The sequence below is a fragment of the Alligator mississippiensis genome, chromosome 2 (assembly GCF_030867095.1).
Source record: "Alligator mississippiensis isolate rAllMis1 chromosome 2, rAllMis1, whole genome shotgun sequence".
Classification (NCBI taxonomy): domain Eukaryota; kingdom Metazoa; phylum Chordata; order Crocodylia; family Alligatoridae; genus Alligator; species Alligator mississippiensis.
In genome coordinates, this window is record NC_081825.1 from 237979710 (window position 1) to 238001886 (window position 22177).

At 45.6% G+C, this 22177-nt stretch overlaps 1 protein-coding gene across 1 annotated transcript in view; it reads left to right on the forward strand.

Annotated features, from left to right (window-relative positions):
* PLA2G4D (phospholipase A2 group IVD) overlaps positions 1 to 12330 on the forward strand; it is a 47506-nt gene extending 35176 nt beyond the window's left edge. The window contains exons 17-20 of the mRNA XM_019496470.2: positions 3363 to 3554; positions 5799 to 5965; positions 9416 to 9602; positions 10331 to 12330. Of these exons, the coding sequence (XP_019352015.1) occupies positions 3363 to 3554; positions 5799 to 5965; positions 9416 to 9602; positions 10331 to 10539 (755 nt within the window). The 3' untranslated portion in view covers positions 10540 to 12330. The remainder of the gene's footprint in view (positions 1 to 3362; positions 3555 to 5798; positions 5966 to 9415; positions 9603 to 10330) is intronic.
* The last annotated feature ends 9847 nt before the right edge of the window (positions 12331 to 22177 follow it).

Here is a 22177-nt window from a genome sequence, read left to right on the forward strand (position 1 = left end):
CCGAAAAAGAGAAGGCTGAGAGGAGACTTGGTAGTAGCTTCCCGTGACATCAGGAGAGTACATCAAGGGTTCAGAGAACAACTGTTCACCAGGGCACCCTTAAAACTAGGAGTAATGGCCACAAACTCCTGAAAGATCGTTTCAGGCTCAATATTAGGAAAATTTTCTTCACAGTTAGGGTGTCCAGACTGTAGAATAAGCTCTATCCAGAGGTGGTGCAGTCACCTACCCAGAAAATCTTCAAAAGGAGACTGGACAGTCACCTTGCTGGGGTCACCTGACCCCAGTTGTCTTTCTTGCCTGATGCAGGGGGCTGGACCCGATGATCTTCTGAGGTATTGTCCAGCCTTACAATTATTGAATCTATGAATAGACACCTCTCAGCATTAGCTAGCATGGGGGTGGCATGACTGTGACCAGATGCTGGCTAGGGCCTGAGCTGCTGGGGTCCATGCTGTGGGAGAAGGGAGGGAGGGTAGGGATCCTGCTTGAGCAGTGATGGGGCAAGGGGCAGGGGGAAGCCAGGCAGATGCTGCTGTGCCTGCAGTCTCCACCTCCTTCTCAGCCAACCAGAGCTCTGGTTAGGGAGGACAGGAGTGGGGCCAGCTCTGCTTTCTGGAGCAGACAGCCTAGCCCAGCCCAGCAAAGCATGCTGGGCGACTGATTTAACTTGAGCGAGGAAGGGGTCTGAGACACAAATTCCATAAACCAGTTTGACACAAATCAGTTAAGTCTGATACTACATTCAACCAGGTTTATCTTAAACCAGTTGTGGCCATTTTGAAACTGGTTTATGTGCACTGAACTTCTGTTCTGTTACAGGTTTAAACCAATTTCTGATCAGTTAAACCAGCTTATGTGTAACTTCTGTCCCTAGCCTGCCCAATTTTCATTCAGTCCTTTTGTGTGTACGCTTTACAATACAGATTTTAATTACGTGATCATGTACTGTTTTTCTGTAGGATCTTGCCGCATTCAGGACAGAAGATGCACGCAGTCTGGTTATAAATAAAGTTGTGTAGTGAAAGGAGGTAGCTATCCTGTTTACTAGAACATCTGCCTCGTTTGTTCCAGGAATTAAATGCTGTCCTGGGGAACTGGGGTGTCTCCATACCTCTGCCACAGGGTTGTTAGGTGCTCATTTTGTATTTCTCATTTTCTGGGTGACTTTGGGACCAGACTTACAGATATGTAGGAGACTCTTTGATGCAGCTAAAGTCAATGAGATCTGGGCTTTGAAAATCTTTAGTGCACCAAAATGTTGAATTTTCTAAAATGTCCGGTTTTAAGCATGTCAGATTGATCTTCTCCAATCAGTGCATGTTTTAGATCAGGTCTGTCCATCTTCCAAATAGCAGGGGCTGCACATCAGTGAGGGCTGCATACTGTAAGGGCCACACTAGATGGAGCTATGGATCGCTGGGCTGTGTGTTGTGCAGTAGGGCTGTGCGAAACAGCAACGTTCTGCTTCAACACCCATTTCAACGAAACAGTGTTTTGTTTCAAGTTTTGTTTAGTTTCGAAAGCACTGTTCTGTTCCATTTCAATCAAACGATTTAGGTTTTAATGCTGTTTCAACGTTTTGCCCGTAAGCTATAATGGGGAAACACAAAACAGCCTATAACTTTCTTATTTCTTGCCTGATTGCAATGAAACTTGCAAGGATGGTAGCCTCTTCTGAGGACACAAAGCCCACCAGGTTTCAAGGAGATAGGTGCAGGGGTTTCTAGGAAGCCACCTCAGACTGCTGACAAGCAGGAGCTGGGGAGCAGGAGCAGCATCCTGTGATCTGGCAGGCAGATGGGGGGCGGGGCCCACACCCCAGGAAGGAGTCCAGCAGAGCCCCCGCAGCCCTCCTGGGGGTGTGGGCGGGCCCCTGATCTGCCTGCTGGATCACAGGAGGCTGGTGCTGCCACTGGCCCCAGGTGGCAGAACCAATCTTCCCAGCACTGAGTGTGGGCTGCACCCAGCACTGTCCCAGGTGGCAGGAGCAGCCTCCTGTGATCCAGCAGGCAGATCAAGGGCCCACCTGCACCCCCAGGAGGAGTCCAGCAGAGCCCTGCAGCCCCCCTGAAGGTGTGGGCCCCCGATCTGCCTGCTGGATCACAGAAGGCTGCTCCTGGCTCCTGCGTGTCACCACCCTGCTGGCCAGATCACAGGATGCTGCTCTTGCTGCTTGGACCCAGTGCTGGGGAACTGAGCCCGGCTGGGGGAAGTGCCTCCTCCAGCCTGGCTGAGTTCCCAGCTGCTGGCAGTGCTGGGGAACTCAGCTGGGCTGCAGGAGGGGCTTCCTCTAGCCCGGCTGAGTTCCCCAGCGCTGGGATCAGCTTGGTGCTCTCCCCTGTCTCCCACCACCTGGCTGGCTGCTTTGAAATTTGAAACGTTTCAAAACATTTGAAATGTTTTGACTAGCCTCATTTCATTTTGAGGTTGTTTCGAAGCCCTTTGTTTCATTTTGATTTCACTGTTTCAAGCTCAAAAAGAATCAAAACAACTTTGAAATGAAACAGCTGTCGAAGCTTTGCAGACATCCCTGCTATAGCACCACACATCTGCACTCCCTTCCATGCTGTGTACCCACAAGGCCCTGGACTCACCTCCCACTCCCCGAACTCTGTGCTGCATTGCCCTGCCCCTGAGAGAGGGGTAGGGAGTTGCAGCCAAAGAAGGTGGGGTGGGGGGGAGCCCAGAGCCCTGTGGATGGAGAAGCCCAAAGCCCCCTGTTTTGCTGTTGCTTCTGGAGTGATAGGGAGAGCAGCAGCTAAGCAGGAGCCCGGGGGTTCACAATTTAACCCCTTGCAGGCCATATGCAACCCACAAGCTGCCAATTGGATAGACCTTCTTTAGATCTAAATCATTCTTTGCCTCAAATCCTTCTCTGAAAAAAAAGAATACAATTGTGACCTAATTTTAGAGTAATTTTGGAATATAAATGAATTAACCATTATCAGTTGCTCAAATAATATGGAGAAACTATAGTAGAAATCCTTCTGAGGATGATTATGTCTAGATCAGGGTTTAGCTCTGAGCTCCAGTGACATATTTCAAATGTTGAGGATAAAAGGAAATGCTGAATACTTGTTCATTCACAGAGCACTGCCTCTTTTGTGCGTTGAGTAAGGTTGGGGTCCTGTGGAAAAATAACATGCAACAATATAATTAAAGATAGACTTGTTTGATCATATATAGATGATTGCACAGCTAATAGCAATTCTGGCATTTCCAAAATGTGAGTCCTTGGTTTCACAATTCTTATGATCTTATAATGAGTGTCATTTAAAAATATTAAATAATTTTATTGAAGTGGCAAAAGCAGTCCTTGATGAGTTTTCTACCTACTACCACCTCTTTTCCCTCTGCAGAGGAAGACCATGCTCTGTCTAAGAGCTCCTCCTACCTGGGGATATCATGGATAAATCCTACAGGAATGCTCTCTAAGATCATTAAGGATATTCTAACTGATCGTCCCCTACACCATCATGTCCATAACTTCCTAAGAGGCCTCCAGTTGCACAAGGACTACTATCAACAGAGCCCATTTTCTATCTGGAAAGGTAATCCCAACCAATCAGCATCCTCACACTGGGTTGTTATATTACAGACTTTTCAAGCGTTGCCTTCTCAAGAAAGGCAACTGAAGAGGTTTCCAAGAAAATTTTAAAATGACTTGTCTACTCTTCTTCTTCCTCTTTACCTTTTTTTTATGACACTAATCATTTTAGGGAGCTTTCTGCTGCCAATGTATTCTGGTGTTCTGGAGCCAGTTTTGCTTTCTCCATAACCATCCAGCCTTTGGTGCCAAACTTGGGGAAGTAGAAAACAGTTTTATCTGTGTTTATGTCCTTTTCTCAAAGCAGTTGCTTTCTCCAAGATGTTCCTTTTTCTTGACGATGCCAGCAATCTTTGGTTTTACAAAGATCACTTTTAATGCACGGAAAATGTTATTACTCATATGTGCTCAAATTTATAGTGCAGTGGATTGGATAACTGATGTGGGGTCTGTCCCTGGGCTGGATCAGACCCCATGCACCAGGATTAGGCCTTATGCCATCTCCTTTAACCCCTCACCACAGGATCAGGCCCAATGCCGCCTCCCTGGGGCTCTGCACCGCTGGGGCTATGCTACCCACACCGTCTCTGGGGCTCTGCACCACCCTCACAGCCTACTTGGAGCTCCCTGCTGCCTTCTTTAGTTCTGTACTGCCCACACCGCCTTCCACAGCTCTGCACTGCTTCTTTCAGCTCCGTACTGCCCATGCCACTTTCCTGAGGCTGCATACCTGGGGTCCTACACTGCCTCTGCTTGGCCCTATGCTACAGTATCAGGCCCTACACCACCTCTAGCCAGGCCCTGGGTGTCCAGCTGGGGCCCTGGGCCATGTCTGGATGCTGATCCAGCATGCTATCCAATCCATGGGCTACCCACAGGTCTGGAAATTTATCCGTGGCTGAGTGGTAACTACTGCCACTGCCAAATCTTTGGACCTGTTGGGATCCCTGAGGGCTGGATGGCACGGCTCCATGGGCTGGATCTGGCCTGGAGGCTGGAGGTTAAGCACCCCTGCTATTACCCTTTCAATAGTCACTTTTGCCTCTGCACATTTTAAAATGGTATCTCTGAGGCATGTCTGAACAAACCTTCACTGAGCAGGTTTTGGCTTTTTGGTAGGGGTTGGAGAATAAAAAAAAAAAAAAGTATATAAACATCAGATACTTAATAGAGGCAGTCCTCGACTTACAATGTTTCAAGTTACAGCATTTTGCACTTATAATGTTTATAAATTGACACCCTGTTTCAACTTTATGATGTCAGTTTCGACTTTACAATGCTTGATCAGATGCGACGCCATGCCGGCGAACAATTTGCTGCATCGCTCATCTCCCTGGAGAACATCTGTCCAAACTTCCTTGGACACTTTCTTTCAGAAAGCAGACAAGACTCCAGAAAAACCTGCAGCTAAGACTCCTGAGAAGACTCCAGTCAAGAGCCCTTCAAAAAGTCCAACCAAGAGCCTTTCAAAAAGTCTACCAAAGTCACCTCAAAGAAATCCTTCCAAATCAATATGATTGCTATTTACAATATAAATACATTCATGTAGCTATATTACTCATCTATAATTGATCGAGTACAAAATTCTGGGATATTTATGGTGAAAATAGGGTATTGGGTCTTGGTTCAGGAACCAATCCCCCATTTATAACATTGTTTCTTATGAGAAAATTGGTTCTGAGTTGCAACATTTTGACATAAGACACGGTTTTCAGGAACCAATTGTGTTGCAAGTCCAAGGACTGCCTGTACAAAGCTCTGTGAAACCACTAGAATAGATTTAATGTCATAATCCATTACAAAGAATTACCAGCCTATCAGCTCCTTTGGGAAAATAGATTCTAAATGCTTCTTTGGGGGGAATAAAGGTATGAGTTTTCATGGGATAGATAGGAAAACCTTCAGAAATGTTGTGTTGTTCCACACTTTTATAAAGAAGGACTGAGGGAGGAGTTAGGGTTCTGCCCCTTCCCCCCCCTTTCCTCCCCCCTGCCCCAAGAATGGCTTTTTAAGCCTCAGTTTTGTTATTGCTGATGAACATTATGGGGGAAGTAAAGATTAAACACTGAGTTTAAAAACCTCCTTTCTTTAGTCAGTTCTTTCAAAATAAGTTGGATGCTGCCGTGAGACAGCAGCATTCCCAAGGCAATCAGATACAAAAGCTCTTATTTCTTCTCTTTATATATAAATTGGAAGAGAATAATCCAGATGAACTCTAAACTAATAGCTAGAATTACCTGCTTTTTAGATTCTCAGCTGGATGTGTTCCCTAATCAGCTGACACCCTCAGAAGATGACCTATGTCTGGTAGATGCTGCATATTTCATCAATACCAGTTGTCCACCACTCTTGAGGAAAGAGAGGAATGTGAACATCATCCTGTCATTTGATTACTCCCTGAGCACAGCATTTGAGGTATTTGATTTAATTTTTCTTTCCTTGAGATCATCATTTTTTTAATCATATTGTTTAACTTGGCTACAATTATTGAGGAGCTGTCAAGACTGACAAATGCTAAATATGGCCCTACTCTTAAATCTACCGTCTTTACCTCACAGGTACCATCCTTTTTATAAAATATACTAGCGTAAAAACCCACAAAAATGATGGGCATAAATAGGTTACTTGTTACAGAGTATCACATTTCTGTAATCCACTGTGTCATTACCAACTTGAGCTGTTCTGCCTGGTTTTCCTTTATACAACGGGTGTCCATCAACGTTTCCAAGTGTCACCTCTAAATTCCTTTGGATGTTTCTGACATTGATGATTTTCCGTGCATTTGGATTCAATGCACATGGTCCATGAATCATACATCTTGTCATAATGATCTTTGCTCAACAGGCAATGCACTATTGTACGATCAAATGTTTGTTTCAAAGTTCTGGTAATGCTCGTTATTCCAATTCGTCGTCAAATCCTGCAGATACTCTGGAAACAGTCTTCTTGGAGGCAGAATCACTTTACCCTTATGACAACAACTCTGGAATTGACCATCTGACGGTCTTTCAGCTTGGAAGTTTAAAGAGTTAGAAAATTGGCACACCACGTTCATTAATCCACAACTATGTTCCTCAATCTCTTCTTCAGTGAATCTATTGTTGTCTGCTCTTTCAGCCTGTCTCTTCTTCAGTGAATCTATTGTTGTCTGCTCTTTCAGCCTGTCTTCTATTGCCTGTGCAAACCCTTTGCCTTTCCATTGCATCTCTTCTACAATGTCCTCTTTGCTAATTTGTTTCATTTTGCCTTACTCTTGCCATTCTTTCTGCATTCAATTGCCGTCTATTCTGTGCTTCACTTTGGTAAGGGTGTAACGGGTTAAGGTAAAAGTAAGGGTGTTAAGGGACAACTTTTGCTCAGATACCGAGAGATACACCATAACTAATTGAAACCAATCACTAGAAATCCAGAAAGATGAGTGCAAATGTTTTTTTGAGCACGACAGACAGAATGACAAACACACAAACAAAGCAAATTATTATAGAAGATATGGTTATAGTTAAAATAACTCTTATTTTAGTTTAAGTCCTGAAGGTACAGACTTAATATATCTGAGATTCTTAACTTTGTGAATGCAGTGCTCTTTCTACAAATCCACACATACAAATAGAAAGTGAACTTAACTAGAGAATTAATCTTCATGAGCATATTGTTTGTAAATAAGAAAAAATAAAAATGTAAGGCTTATTTTAACCATAGTTATATGTGGGGAACAATTAGCCAAGACCGTTTCAATGGGCTTGCAACCCTAAAGACTTTTCAAAATTGGGGCAAAAATAACAAATTCTTTTTGTCGCATCAGGAGAAAACCAGTAAGAATAAGTTTGCATTTATAACCGTCATCTGGCCAACATGGCTCGCAGGCTCTAACAGACCCACAAGTCAACTACGTAAGCTTACATAAAAATAAAAAACAAAATAGTTCAGCTCATAACACCACTAGATAGTTAACAGAAGTAGCTGTGTTAGTCTGCAGTCAGATAGAGGCCTTGGGGCCCCCAAGGTGATAGAGGGAGTAGGGCGGGGGCGGGGGCAGGGGCTGGGTTGAATGAGACTCCAGACCTGGGACAGACCATGGGACTGAGCCATGGGAGGCTTGTCTAGGAGTGGGGGGGGGGAGGGGGGCTCCTGTCTACTGTGCACACCTCTGGGGGTTGGGGGGGGGGCATGTGCCCCCCTGGATTTGTGAACAGGGTGGAGGCAGGCTGCCTGCTGTAGGCTGGGGCTCTGCACCTTGCTGCCTTTGCCCTGGGAGCCGTACGCTAGCTGCGTGTCCCTTGCCCATGCAGTGGCAGAATGCATAACATAGCATCATGTGGCTCCTGGGGCAAAGGCAGCAGGGTGCAGAGCCCCAGTTGGCAGCAGACAGCCCACCTCTGCCCTGTGCACAAATCTGGGGGGGTACATGCCTCCCGTGTCTCATTTGGGCATGCGTGCACTGGTGGGGAATTGCCTTCCCATGCACCTGAACGAGCTTCCTGTGGCTCCGTTCCATGACCTGCCCTGGCCCCAGGGTCCTGTTCACTCCAGCCCCTGCCCCTGCCCTACTCCCTCCCTCACCATAGGGGCTTTTATCTGCTCCCCTCCTTCCCCCACTCCTTCCTTTTCCTCCTCCACAGATTTATCTGCTGGGTGCTGCTGTACACACCGCTGGGCTGCATTCCTGGCTGCATGCATGCTGCAGCTGCGCATTTGCATGTGGCATCCCAATGCGGCACTGATATATCAGGGCACCTCTAGTCTGTCTTTGTCTGTCTGTGTGGCCCCTCCACTGTCCCTTCTGCTGCAGCAGCCCAGAGCCTGTGCTGCCCTGCAGCTCCTCTGTACTACCACCGCTACCCAGCTGGGTGGGCTGGAGGTGGCGGTGGCAAAGAGGAGCCCAGGTGCAGGCTCCAAAACCACGTCCGTGATTAACATGCTAAAAAGTAATGCATTAATTGGTTCTTGGGTTAATCACGCATGTTAACAACGATTAATTGACAGCCCTAATAATAAGTAATGTGAAGGGGCATCAAATTACAGTGTATGGCAGCCATATAATGTTTCATCATGTCCATAAAACTGTACCAAATTTTTTTTAGTTTTGGCTGAGTTTCAGTGTCTAGTTTTTTGGGGTTTTTTTTACACTTTTAGCAACTGCAGTTCTAACTGGTTTAAATATTTCTACTAACAGATGCTTCTTGCTTGAGAACTCCAATCATGCCTCTCTTGTTATAAAAAAAAAAAAAATCTTTTAACCAGATGTTTTAAACAGAGTATATGTTTGCAAGGGCAGATCCTGAGAGGGTGCAACGGCATGGTTTTATCCCTGTTTTGGACCACACTGAAGGAGCAGCAGCTGAGATCTATATTTAAGTGCCTGAAGCAGCCAAGTATTCTGCCTCCCCTTGGTTCTCCCTCATTTCACCGTTGTGCCCAGCAGCACATCCCTTCCCCTTTTACTTCCCCTGTCTGCCCACCTCTGGCTCAGCCAGGGACAGGAGCAGGCAGTGTGTGTTGGAGGGATGAAAGGGGAAGGAAGGTACCACTGAGCATGGAGGAGAAGAGAGGGAGTGCTGAGGGGCAGAGCTGGGTTTTTACCTGCTTCAAGAACTTAATCCCTGGCTGATGTCTCTGTGATGTTGTCTACCAGCCTGGGGGTGGATGAGGGGCAGGGGGCGACTGGGAATGGGGGAGTGCAGCCACCCCAGCAGCTCTGTTCATTGCTCCTGCACTATTCTTTACAAAATCATGGATCTGCTCATGTGTTTGCTGTTTATTTCTCATTCAATACATTAATCTCTTTTACCTTTTTATATTCCCAAGATAGGCTAGCTTTACTTTTGTTGCTGAGTTTCTAATGTTGTCCCTTCTGTGGTGATATAGACCGTAGAACGGACTGGGCAGTACTGCTCAAAGCAGGGAATACCATTCCCGAAAATTGTGCTGAGTGAAGAGGAAAAAAGGCATCCGAAAGAGTGCTATGTGTTTATGGATGAAGAAAATCTAAAGACTCCCATAGTTCTCCATTTCCCACTGGTGAACAACACATTCAGGAAGTTCAAGGTACCTGGTAAGCAGCTTGAATATCAACAAGAGAGAATTATTACTTGGCTTATTACTGTTGCCAACCAAATGGAAAAACTCTTCTTGGGTACTATAGCCAGTACCTTTTGGAACTGAAGTTCATTCTTTCTATTCAGTGTGCTCAATGTATGCAGTGGGGCAACCGGATGTCATGACCATTGCTATTTCCCATTTTGTAGCAGTGAAGGTATAAATCTGTAAATACTATTTACTTAAATAACTCAGATTTAGGTAGTAGCAGGACCTTGATCACTGTAATCAACTCTATCCCATGTGGATGTCAAGATAATAGACAGCAGGACACTGAAGGCTTTGGATCTTCAGAAGAGGGGATTCTGGCATCTTGGAATTATTTGCATGTTTGATGTTGATGCCAGATATTTTTTGCCACTTGTTCTTGCCTCAAGTAAATCCAGTGTTGAATGGACTATGGTCAACAGAAATTTCTTCCATGGCTGGTGTAGAGAATCCTGCACAATTTTTTGTCATTCATGGGAATTGACAGTGTGCACTCCTCAGTCACATAGGCCATTGAATCGCCCAGCTGTTCCAACAGCAAAGAGTAAAATGGAAACATTTTTATATCACGAGAAGGAAAATTTACTTTCTCTAGGTTGGTACCTTCATAGATGTGCAAGCCTACTTAATGATAAAATGTCACTCTACATTTCCTTTCAACATTGAGCAAATCAAGTTGGTTTCCCTTTTTTACAGGGGTGGAACGCAGTCCTGCAGAGCTGGCAGAAGGAACAGTGCCTCTTGCTGGTTGCTGCTCACCTTATAACTTGCTGAATATGACCTACTGCAAGGAGGACTTTGATAAACTGCTAAAGCTCACTGACTACAATGTCCAGAATAACAGAGACCTGATTCTGCAGGCTTTCCGCACATCCATATCACGAAAGAAATGCTGCAGCAACTGAAATGGCACAAGCCTTGGGAGTTCTTCCATGCTATGCATTTCCTTTAACATGACAATAAGGAGAATTCCTCATGACCATGACATGATTTAATGCATTATTCATTAGATGTACAACATAAAAATGCTTCAGATTTAAAACTCAGTTCTTTCTAATATTACACTAATATGGTCATGAGTCTTGACCATGAAGTTAGAATTTTTATGTAGGAGTGGCTGGTTATTTAATAAATAGATAGTGTGAATCTCAGCCAGATCTATGCTGACCATATGTTACTATCCAACAGTGACTTGCAGAAAGTAAGTTGGCATTCTGTCCAAAGGTCATGCGTCCAGGTCACAAAAACACTTCCACCAGTGACACCTTTGTTGGCAGTTGCAGCAGAGAGACTAAGAAGTAAGCAAGCCATGGAGATGGAGAAATGTGTTAAAACCAAAAATGGATGCTGCAGATCTGAAATAAGGTGAACTGATGATGTTAGAAAAGTATTCCCTGCTCCTGCCCATCTGGTGTTTGGCTACATGGAGAACTTTATGTTCTAGGCCTGTCAAGCCCCCACCTTTCCCAAGTACTAAAATTAATTTTAAAGAGGGAGAAGTAGGTCTGAAATTGGATACTATCAAATGTCAAGTCCAGGTGCAGCATCTTCAGTGTTTCTCTGTTTCTTTCCAACCACAGAGCTCATACAGACTTTAAATTTAACAGTCGTAAACAGTGACCTGTAAGCAGCACAGAAACAGAGCCATGGGACTCTTCAGCCTGGAAAAGCGCAGGCTCAGGGGTGGCCACCTATAAGTTTATTAGGGGTGCTTACCAGGATCTGGGGGAACGTCTGTTCACCAGAGCACCCCAAGTGGTGATAAGGTTGAACGGTCATAAACTCCTCCATGACCGTTTCAGGCTGGACATAAGGAAGAACTTCTTTACTGTCCGAGCCCCCAAGGTTTGGAATAGACTGCTGCCAGAGGTGGTTCAAGCACCTACTCTGAACGCCTTCAAGAGACATCTGGATGTTTATCTTGCTGGAATCCTATGACCCCTGCCAACTTCCTGCCCCTTGGGCAGGGGGCTGGAATCGATGATCTTTCAAGGTCCCTTCCAGTCATAATGTCTATGAAATCTATGACTACTCATCTATGACAAGTATGCAGGAAACTCTCACCATGAGCATTCTCACCATGTATTCATGAATCAGGCAAAAACAACTGTAGAATTTAAGAAAGAGTGAAGAAATTATTTAAACAGGCTGTCATCTACTATAAATGTTGACCATTATAAAACTACCGACCTTAATTTTTTTTCATGAATCTGCCATTTTTAAAGAACTCCGCTGAATGAATGAGCACTGGATCTCATCAAAAGTGTTTAAAGGGAAAACACAACATGTGCTATGCTCTGCTGGTCTTACTTTTTCCCAAGATAGGTTTGGGCTGGAGATGACTGACATAAAGTGCTTTTCATATGCAAGTCAATTTTTTATGCTTTATGACATGCACGTGTCCTGGATAATGCTGCTGCATGACTGCCAGCTGCACTGCTTGTGCTATGGTTTGCAGCTAGCCTTCAAATTGGAACTTGAGGCTTTTCTCCACCTTGTCCCATTGAATGACTTTGTAATTTGATTCTAATATGCCAAGTTAATGGGAAAAGAAATCAGCCAACTGTGTGTATAGCAAAAGCATATCTAACTCCTTTTACCGTTGCCACCCTTTTGTTTTCTTTTTTTGCTGTCATCATTTGAATATATTTAGAGAAATAAATACAAATGTTCTGAAAGATCATTACCTTCATTACCATAGAGATTAAACCTCTGTTGTTTTCTTATAGTGTGTCCCTACTGGTACAAGTTATGCTGGCAACTAGGCCTGTGCGAAGCAGCTAGTATTCAGTTTGGATTTGGATTCGGCTGATTCGGGGGACAGTGATTTAGTTCAGTGATTTGAATCACTGTCCCAAATCAATTTGCCTGAATCTGATTCAGTGATTCGGCTGCTGTCGAATCAGCCGAATCTCTGAATTGCACAGGCCCCATCCCCCGCCCGCTCTCAATGGCTGCCCTGACCAGCCCAGCTCCCAGCTCTTTCAAAAAAAAGCCCACACTCACCAGCTGCTGCCAGGTGGGGGGTGATCCCCACTGCCCCACGCCACATGGGAGGGCTCTATCACGAGCCCCCTGACCATCACCCACTGTCCCAGCCCCCCCATGGCTGCTCCATCTGCCCCAGCTCCCAGCCCTTTAAAAAAACAAACAACAAAAACCCTGAACCCACCAGCTTCAGCCCAGGAGGGGGCAACCCTTGTTGCCCCGCACTGCCCCACGCTGCATGGGGGGCTCTTCCATGAGCCCCAAGAAGCTGCAAGGCTGTTGCAGCAGCTGGTGAGTGTGGGGTTTCTTTTCTTTTTTTTTTTTTTTTTTAAAGGGCTGGGAGAGCAGTCGTGGTTCAGGGGGCTCATAGCAGAGCCCTTCATGCAGTGTGGAGCAGTGGGGATCACCCCCCCTGCCTGGCAGCACCCAGTGAGTTGGGGGCTTTTTTTTTAAACAATGGGGCCAGGCAAGGCAGCCATGGAGGGGGGCAGGGGCTGGGGGAGCAGGCAGGGGATGGGGCCTGGTGGGGGTCCCCCCATAGCCCCTTCCCTCTACTCCAGCCCCTCCCCCCCATCCCCTACTTACCAGCATGGAGTTTGGTTCCAGCTCCCTGCTGCAGCAAGTGGGGACTGCCTGAATCTTTTCCGAACTGATTCGGAGAGCTTCAAATTGATTTGGACCTTTTAATTGGTCCCCTGATTTGATTTGGATTCAGAGATTTGGCCACTGAATCAGGCCAAATCTCCCCCGAATTGAATCAGCACCCAAAGCTTTGCACAGCCCTACTGGCAACATCACACTTGCAACTAGCCCACTGTGAGTAATGGACTCTTAAATCTCTGGGTGAGCAGCCTTTCAATGCACATTTTGTTTAAAAAAAAAATAGATATCTTCTTGTTTTATTTAGCTCTAGAAAAACAAAAATGGCACATCAGGGTGCCCATGACACAAAAACCCTCAAGCCAGGGCTGCTGAGAGAGTAATTATGTGATCTGGGGCTTTTTTGTAATGCAGATCAGCTGGCAATGTTGATTTGGTGGCTACACAACAGTCAACCTGGACTTCACATCTGCAATCTTAGGGTATGTGAGAGGAAGTTTTAGTGAGCATTAGTATTTTAAAAGCTGGGTCTTTGTCTATATATAAATGGTGACACTACATTTTTCTGGTTTTTAGTGCGTCAGTTAACCTGTAAACAGATGTGTGCACATAACTTTAAAGGCCAATAGGAGATGCACATGTGTTGCAAGGCAGAACTTGAGCCTTTAAAGTGCAACATAATATTCCAGGCTCTCCCATGCTATATCACTTAATTACTTTCAGGGATCCAGTTTTGCAAGGCAGTATCCTGTTGTGTTATTGTTCATACTCCATAGCTATCTTTATGCAATAACACAAGACTGTTTTTGCATCCATCAACCAGTAAATCTGCACCTCAGCTCAATTTGGAGTGTGGGGGTGGCCTTGGGAAACCTGAAGAAAATCAACCTGGATGATTTTTTTTTCAACAATGCTAAGAGTGGGTGCATGCAACCTTTCACCACTCGTGGTTGGCTACAGCGCTGGGTTGAGCTGAGTTTAAATGAACACATGAACGACGCATGCCCCTGGCAGCTGGGGGGACGCAGTGGCGGTGGGAGTGTGATGGCGGCAGCGGGAGCACGGCAGTAGTAAGCGGGAGCTGCCACAGACGCTGCCAGCACTGTTGGCAGGGGCGGGGAGGAGGGCAAGCAGCAACCACCTGCCGGCCTTTTTGTTGGGGATGCACTGCCACACTCAGGGGGTGTACGTGCACCCCCTACATGTCACCCCTGAGCCAAACTTCTTGAACATTCCTGCCAATTTATAAGCTTTTGAAGTGGAGGCAGCAGTATGGAATCCCTTGAATCAAACTGAAAAAATAAGAAAGCAGTGTGAGGGTTTGAAAAAGCATGTCAGTGGGCCTGTCTTGCTGGAACAAGCCAGGTAACTCTGTCCCTACTTTACCCTGGAACTTCAAGCTACCTCCAGAGGGTCTGCATTCACTTGTTATGCCCATCTGTGGGCTGAGGTTAAGATTATTTCTCACTGCTAGAGAAGCAGGCTGACTCAGTTTCTTTCCATCTTCTCCATCGTTGTCATCCACCTTTGAGCTCCTCTGTTTCATTCTCTCTCACAGCAGGTGCAAATGCCAAATGAAATGTCTGCATCCATATCTAACTGTAATGCATGCACAAGTCAAAGGTGACATATGCAACTAATCAGATCTGTCCATAATGATCATTTTGCCTAATCGTGGTGGGTGGGGGAGGGGGAGCAGGTGGGAGGCACTTGTTTGGGACTGCTGAGACATTGTCTGGTCTCTGCAAGTACCCTTGAAGGCAGCTTAGGCTTGGCTTCAAGAGTAAGGTAAGTGGAGAGCCTGATCTCCTTTCCAGTCTGAGTCCCCAGCCTCTTAGTCCTTCACCCATCCTGGTTCTCCATGACCCTCACTCAGAGAACTATCATCCAGTTCTGCTCCTCAGGGAGAGATGTCACCTCCTGTTGTGGTGATTCAGTGCAACCCACAGTTCCAAGAAGCACAGCAGATGGTCTCCCAGGCATTTATTGGAGCAGAGGCTAGCAGCCAGAGGTTCTCTGTGCCCTCTGAAGGGGTTAAGCAGTTCCTCTCTCCCCACTTCAGCCTGCACAGCCCTGACTACTCCAAAGATAATCAGCTGTTCATTTCCAATCTCTTCAGCTCCCTAGAACTTAACTATTTGTCTCAGGCACCAAACTCTTCTGTTCTGAGACCTGCCAGATGGTTTTTCCAGCCAGTTCTTCCTTTTGTAGTGTTTATCTCAACATTTACTGGCTGCTGATCATCTCACCTTTGTTGACATGTCAACAAAACCATTCAAGACTGCTTATGCTAAAGGTCCAGTCCTGCACAGGATAAGGAGGTAAACAAAGTCATATGATATTATAACGACATGAACACAATTAATACATGAATAGCATAATAAAATCTGGTGTTTGTCACTCTGCATGTCTAAGTCTAGACAAGTAAAAGTCCTTTTCACAACTTGGATGTGAAAATCTGTAGTGTAACTTGGATGTGAACAGGGCACCAGCTTTGGACACCAACTTAATGCAGGTGCCAGAATGGTGCCCTTATCTATAGAGAGTCTGCGCCCTACCAACAGCAGCAGCTGGGTGCACAGACACTGCGGATGTAGTAGCAACAACTGAAGTAGGCAGATCTTGTCACAGCAGAAGCAGCTTGGGGACTTTTTTTGAGTCCCTAGAGCAAGTAAGACTCCATTTCCTCAGACCCCTCTGGCACTGAGCAGCACATCTCCTCTCCACTATTCTGCAGAAGGGTTTGCCCGGGGGGCAAGCTCTGCTAGTTATGCCTCTACTGAAAATAGTATTTGTTAAAATATTAATCTGCTATGTAGTTCCAAAAACAACAGTAATGAAATAAATCTTTGTGTAACAGTAAAACACACTAATCTTTTTCAACCCTACCTGCTTAATCAATAGTTACAGTTGACCCATTTTACTAGGTGTACTGCACTAAAAAACAAACAAAAAACCACCCACCCACTTTATTTGTCATCTTCACCTTCTCTGTTCTAGTTCTCAGATTCATTCCCTTCATCTGTTTAGCTTGCATTACTTGGAAGACCCATTCAACTGCTTGTTGTCCTGCTGTTCTCTGGCAGACATGACAGTTTCAAAGAGCAATCACTTTAGGCTTCTACTATTGACTTTACTTGGACAATAGTGTCAACTTTTCAAAGGAGAAATAGCTTAGGGCTGAATAGAGTGTGTTTTCTTTGAAGACCAGTTACCATCTCTGTTGGCACTGAGTTTATGACCCAGACACCTTGTTCTGGGTGGACCCAAACCCTCAGACCGATTATGACCTTTCCATTCAATTAATAGGCAAATTTTATTGATACACAGTGACAGCAAATAAGAATAATTCAAACAATTTTATATCTACCAGTCCCAGAGTTCAGAGAGTCATGATATGTCTGGCCAGTACGCGAGCTTCACCCTGAGGTTCTCTCTTGAACGTCAGATGTCAGCAGCCTGGAGGTTAGAGGTTGAGCCCCTCCCTACCCACCTGCCCCCCAGTAGAGTGAATGAGATGGGTTGGTGGTATGCCCTCTGTCCATGGTGGCCTCAGGTTCCCAGGAACACTTTGCTGCTCTGAACTCCCTTCTTTTGTATCTTTTTCCCTCTGTGATGACTCTTCATCTTTGGACATAGTTAATTGGTCTTCCTGTGGTTGTCATATTGTCCATGTTCTGTTCTGTCCTGTCAGCATATTCCTTTGTTTAAAAAACCCATCACATGCACACATCCTAATTTAGTTCTTTCTGGTATCCTAATTTGGTTCTGTTCCCTAAAAATGGAAATCCCACAGGCTCTGCAGTTTGGCACTGTGTCCTGGCCAATGTGGCAGAGTCCCTTATCTCATGTTATGGAACAGTGTGGTACATGTCATAAAATTTCCAGCCTGTGTGTCTTCTTGCTGTTTGCCTGTGTCAGACACAGTAGGCCTTGAAGGCACAAACAGGCTTTTATAAATCAATTAACCCTTGCTGTTGTCGTGGCCCATTGTTTTAATGCAATATCTATTTTGCCTACAAGCCAATTCCCTAAAGCAAATCTCTAAATGCCATTTTATAGCCATCAGCCTGGACAGAACATATAGAGAAGACAGAAATGCTAAAGAAAAAGTTTGGGTGTGGGGAGGAGAGGGAGGGAGAGACAGTATTGAGATGAAGGGGAATGATGTTTTCACTTTTTAATTTGTCCTCAGAAAGCTGATTGGCTTCAGAGGGCTCTGAGTTTTCTCAGCAATTTCTTTTTCTCCTCTCAAACACCATGGATTATGGTTTAAGCATGCTTTGTTTTTAAACTGTTTATGAATGTTTGAAAAGATAGGGAATGGGGGTAGAAGTGAAGCAGCTCGGTACTACAATTAGGTGCTTGTGTTGAGACAGTTATGTGGGCCAAGAGGCTTTTCAGCCAGTTGGGTGGCAAATCCTTTAATTATTGTGATTTATGTAATTTGTGTGGAAAATTCTATGGTGTATGGGAAGGATATATAACCATACGAAGAGAACATGTTGAACATATTATTCACAAGATTGCCCTACATTAATTTCTCATTTGTGACCTCCTCTAGATTCACTATAGTAGGAGGTGCAACTCTGTGTGCATCTCTTGCTTTCCTTGTGTTTCCCTTAGGTTGTTTGTACAAAAATTCTGAAAGTAGCAGTAAGCAATTATAAGTACTTTTCTCAGAGTTTGAACTTACTCCTGGTTTAAACACCATTGCAGCTGCCTAAAACTCATTGCCTAAATTCTTTTTTGGGGAGTCAAGCAGGGTAGCCATTGAGGAACCATTGTGCTTGGGTTTTCTGAGGTACATCCTTTTGTGGAAAATTGCTATAAACACCAAGATATTTTGCTCTTTGTCTTATTTGTATTAAACCAAAGCCCAAGAGTAGCAATTCATATTGGGCACTATGGGACAGGGAGATCCAGGTGAGGATGAACCCGTGCCCTCCATCAATGCTGACCTCATGAAGGAACACCTTGAGAGGCTGGATACCTTCAAGTCAGCTGGCTCTGACAATCTACACCCCAGGGTACTCAAGGAGCTGGTGAGCATCATTGCTCAGCCCCTGGCACAGGTCTTCAATAACTCCTGGCGCTCTGGTGTAGTGCCTGAAGACTGGAAGAAGGCCGATGTGGTGCCTATCTTCAAGAAAGGGAGGAAAGTGGATCCGGCTAACTATAGGCCCATCAGCCTGACCTCTATCCCAGGGAAGGTCTTAGAAAAGTTTATTAAAGAGGCCATCCTTAATGGACTGGCTGACGCCAACATCCTGAGGGATAGCCAGAATGGGTTTGTTGTGGGTAGGTCTTGCTTGACCAATCTCATTTCCTTTTACAACCAGGTGACCTATCACCTGGACAAGGGAGAAGAGATTGATGTCATATATCTTGACTTCAAAAAAGCCTTCGATCTGGTATCCCATGATCACCTCCTGGCGAAACTGGCCAACTGTGGCCTTGGGTCCACCACGATCCACTGGCTGGGGAATTGGCTCCGTGGTTGGACCCAGGGGGTGGTAATAGACGGAAGTCAATCGTCATGGTGCCCTGTGACCAGTGGGGTCCCCCAAGGCTCTGTCCTTGGACCCATATTGTTCAACATCTCCATTAATGATGTGGACACTGGAGTCAGAAGCGGACTGGCCAAGTTTGCCAATGACACCAAACTTGGGCAAAGCATCCACACCTGAAGACAGGAGAGTGATCCAGGCTGACCTGACAGGCTCAGCAAATGGGTGGACAAGAACCTGATGGTGTTTAACACTGAAAAATGCAAGGTTCTCCACCTTGGGAGGAAAAACCTGCAGTGTCCTTATAAGCTCGGCAGTGCTACACTGGCAAGCACTACAGAAGAAAGAGACTTGGGGGTCATCATTGACCACAAGATGAACATGAGCCTTCAATGCGATGCTGCGGCGAGTAAAGCGAGCAAAATGCTGGCTTGCATCCATAGATGCTTTTCAAGCAAATCCCAGGACGTCATTCTCCCCTTGTACTCGGCCTTGGTGAGGCCACAGCTGGAGTACTGCATCCAGTTTTGGGCTCCACAATTCAAAAAGGATGTGGAGAAGCTTGAGAGAGTCCAGAGAAGAGCCACACGCATGATCAGAAGTCAGGAAAACGGACCTTATGATGACAGGCTGAGAGCTATGAGGCTCTTTAGCCTGGAAAAGTGCAGGCTCAGAGGTGATCTGATGGCCACCTATAAGTTTATCAGGGGTGTTCACCAGGATCTGGGGGAACGTTTGTTCACCAGAGCACCCCAAGGGATGACAAGGTCGAACGGTTATAAACTACTGCAAGACCGTTTCAGGCTGGACATAAGGAAGAATTTCTTTACTGTCTGAGCCCCCAAGGTCTGGAATAGCCTGCCATCGGAGGTGGTTCAAGCACCTACATTGAACACCTTAAAGAGAAATTTGAATGCTTATCTTGCTGGGATCCTATGACCCCAGCTGACTTCCTGCCCACGGGCAGGGGGCTGGACTCGATGATCTTCTGAGGTCCCTTCCAGCCCTAATGTCTATGAAATCTATTTATCCTGGGAGCTGTACAAGTGAAGGATGTAGTAATCAATCCCTTTCCTGAAGAGCTCATAATCTGAAGACCTTAATCCTGCAATTCATTTTGCACAGGTGAACTTTTGAACAAGAGCAAAAAGATTTTTAAGCAAGAGGCTTAAAACATGCAAAATTCAGAAAGTGAGAAACGGCACAGATCTTGGTAGTTATTTCCTCCTCCTTTCATTATTTTTCTTTTATCTGCATCTCTCTCTCCATTCTTGCTGGCCTAAAAATTTACACAACCTCTTTATCTGCATCTCTCTCTCCATTCTTGATGGCCTGAAAATTTACACAACCTCAGAATCTCTCAGCCTGCATGCTCTTTAGAGTGTTCCCAGTATCTACAAGGAGTAATTGTTATTGTCTTCTGTAGAACTGCTCACACATTCAAAAAGCCTGAGGTGGAATCAATCTGATCTATACAGATATCTCTAAACTGCATAGATTGGATCAGAAGTGAACAAAACTCTCATTTACCCTTCGGTGTGGGAAGGCAGGCAGATGCCTGTAGTGGCTGAGGCCAGAAGTCTGGGGGTGCTCCTGCACACCTCCCAGCATGCTGGACATTACCAAAGGAAGGCAAGCGCATCTGAGTGGGGACCATCCCTCATTGGCTGTCAGGCATATACCTCTCCCCATGGCTTGCCATCTGTCAGGCAGCTCTCAGCTGAAGGCAGGCAGTGGAGGAAGGTATGCTTGCTCCTGCTTGCTGGCTGGCTAGGCACTCCACTGCAGCAGTTGAGCTGCAGCTCCCTGCAAAGAGGCAGGGGGAGGCTAGTGGGCACTTGTAAAGTCCCCTGGGATACCAGCAGACAGCCAAGCTGCCTTGATTTATGAGCAGACCTGGCACTGATGTTCAGTAAACTGCTATAACCTAGACTGAGTAGGTCTGATACTACATCAATCCTGGTCTACCTTAGACTGGGGTATGCCATTTTTAAAGCAGTCTATGTTCCCTGAACTTCTGTTCTATTATGGGTATAGACCAGTTCTGACCACCTAACATAGAAAGTGTAATGTCTGTATCTGGCCTTAGAACTCTTCTGGTCCCACATGAGTGTTAGCCTGAATTATTTTTAAGTCGTAAGTGATTTTGGGTGCCCAATTTTAGGACATTTTAAAGAAGGGTTGATTTTTCAGACATTGTGACCATCTACATTTTAAGTTAGTGCCCTTTAACTTGTGTAAGGCTGAGCATATAGAGTCACTTTAACTATAGCAAAGTTAGGTCATCGTGTTTGTTTCCTATTCCTCTCCCTGGGATATTATGGATTTATTGTTCTCCTTGAAAGTATCCCCCCGAGAGCTGAACTGCTATTTATAGCAGCCAGGCAAGAGTCTGATGCTTTTAAACTGCATCATCTTTTAAGTATGTAAAATACAGTATATATAGAGTATATACTGCCTGCAGTGTAGTTTCTATTTCTTAATTCTTTCCCTGAATTAAATCAAGCACGTGCCTTTCTTAACTGCTGATTCACGTGCAGCATTGTTTGCAATGCACAGTAATAATGATGTTATTTTCTACTCCTGCTGTGCTACATTTAGTTGTCACATGTTGTAGTCATCTGGCTGGATTTCTTCTCTGTAATGGTGAATATGTAGAGTCAAGTGTTGCCTACTTTTTTTGCATACCATATTTAGTCAAATAGAAGATGGCCCCTGCTTATAAGATGACCCCCAATAATAGATTCTATATATGGAAAATGTATAAATTTGTTATAATTTCTAGATATAGAATCTAATTATTGGAGGTTTGCTTTAAATGTGTCCTCTTTCCATTGCTACAGCAGGGAAAATCAATCTGGGTGGTCAGATAGCTCTTTGCTTTCTGCTTCACCCCAACTTTTGCCCTTGGTAGCCCCTTCTCCATAGTTAGATTAACACATGTTGTGTGGCCCCCCCCCATGCCTGGGTTCCCTTGAGAAATGGTGGGTTTCCCCCTGCAGGTGGGCAGCATTCTAGCCTGCAAGGGGTCCTGCTTGAGGTGGTCAGAAGCAAGACACAGAGGATGCTGTGTGCATGTGCACTGTTGCATGCAAGCATGTGGCCCGGAAAACAGCCAGGCACTGTGGAGAGCAGCTCCCTGAAGGTAAGGAGTTGGGTGGAGGGCAGATTGAGGCCCCCATGGTGTGAGTGGGGTAGGGGCTGGGGACACAGCCTGGGTAGTGCATGGGATCTAGGGCCAGGGCAGGGAGCAGGACAGAGCCACGGGTGTGCAGGGGGGAAAGGGGGTTGCCCCCCATGTGCCCCTCTAGCTTTGTGTGCAGGGTAGATGTGGGCTCAGGACGCTCCACTCTGCTACCTTCCCCTCGGGAGCCCCGCACCAGCCACGCACCCCTGCCCACCCAGCAGCAGTAGGGGCAGCGAGTTGTGTCTCCCACTGCCAGAT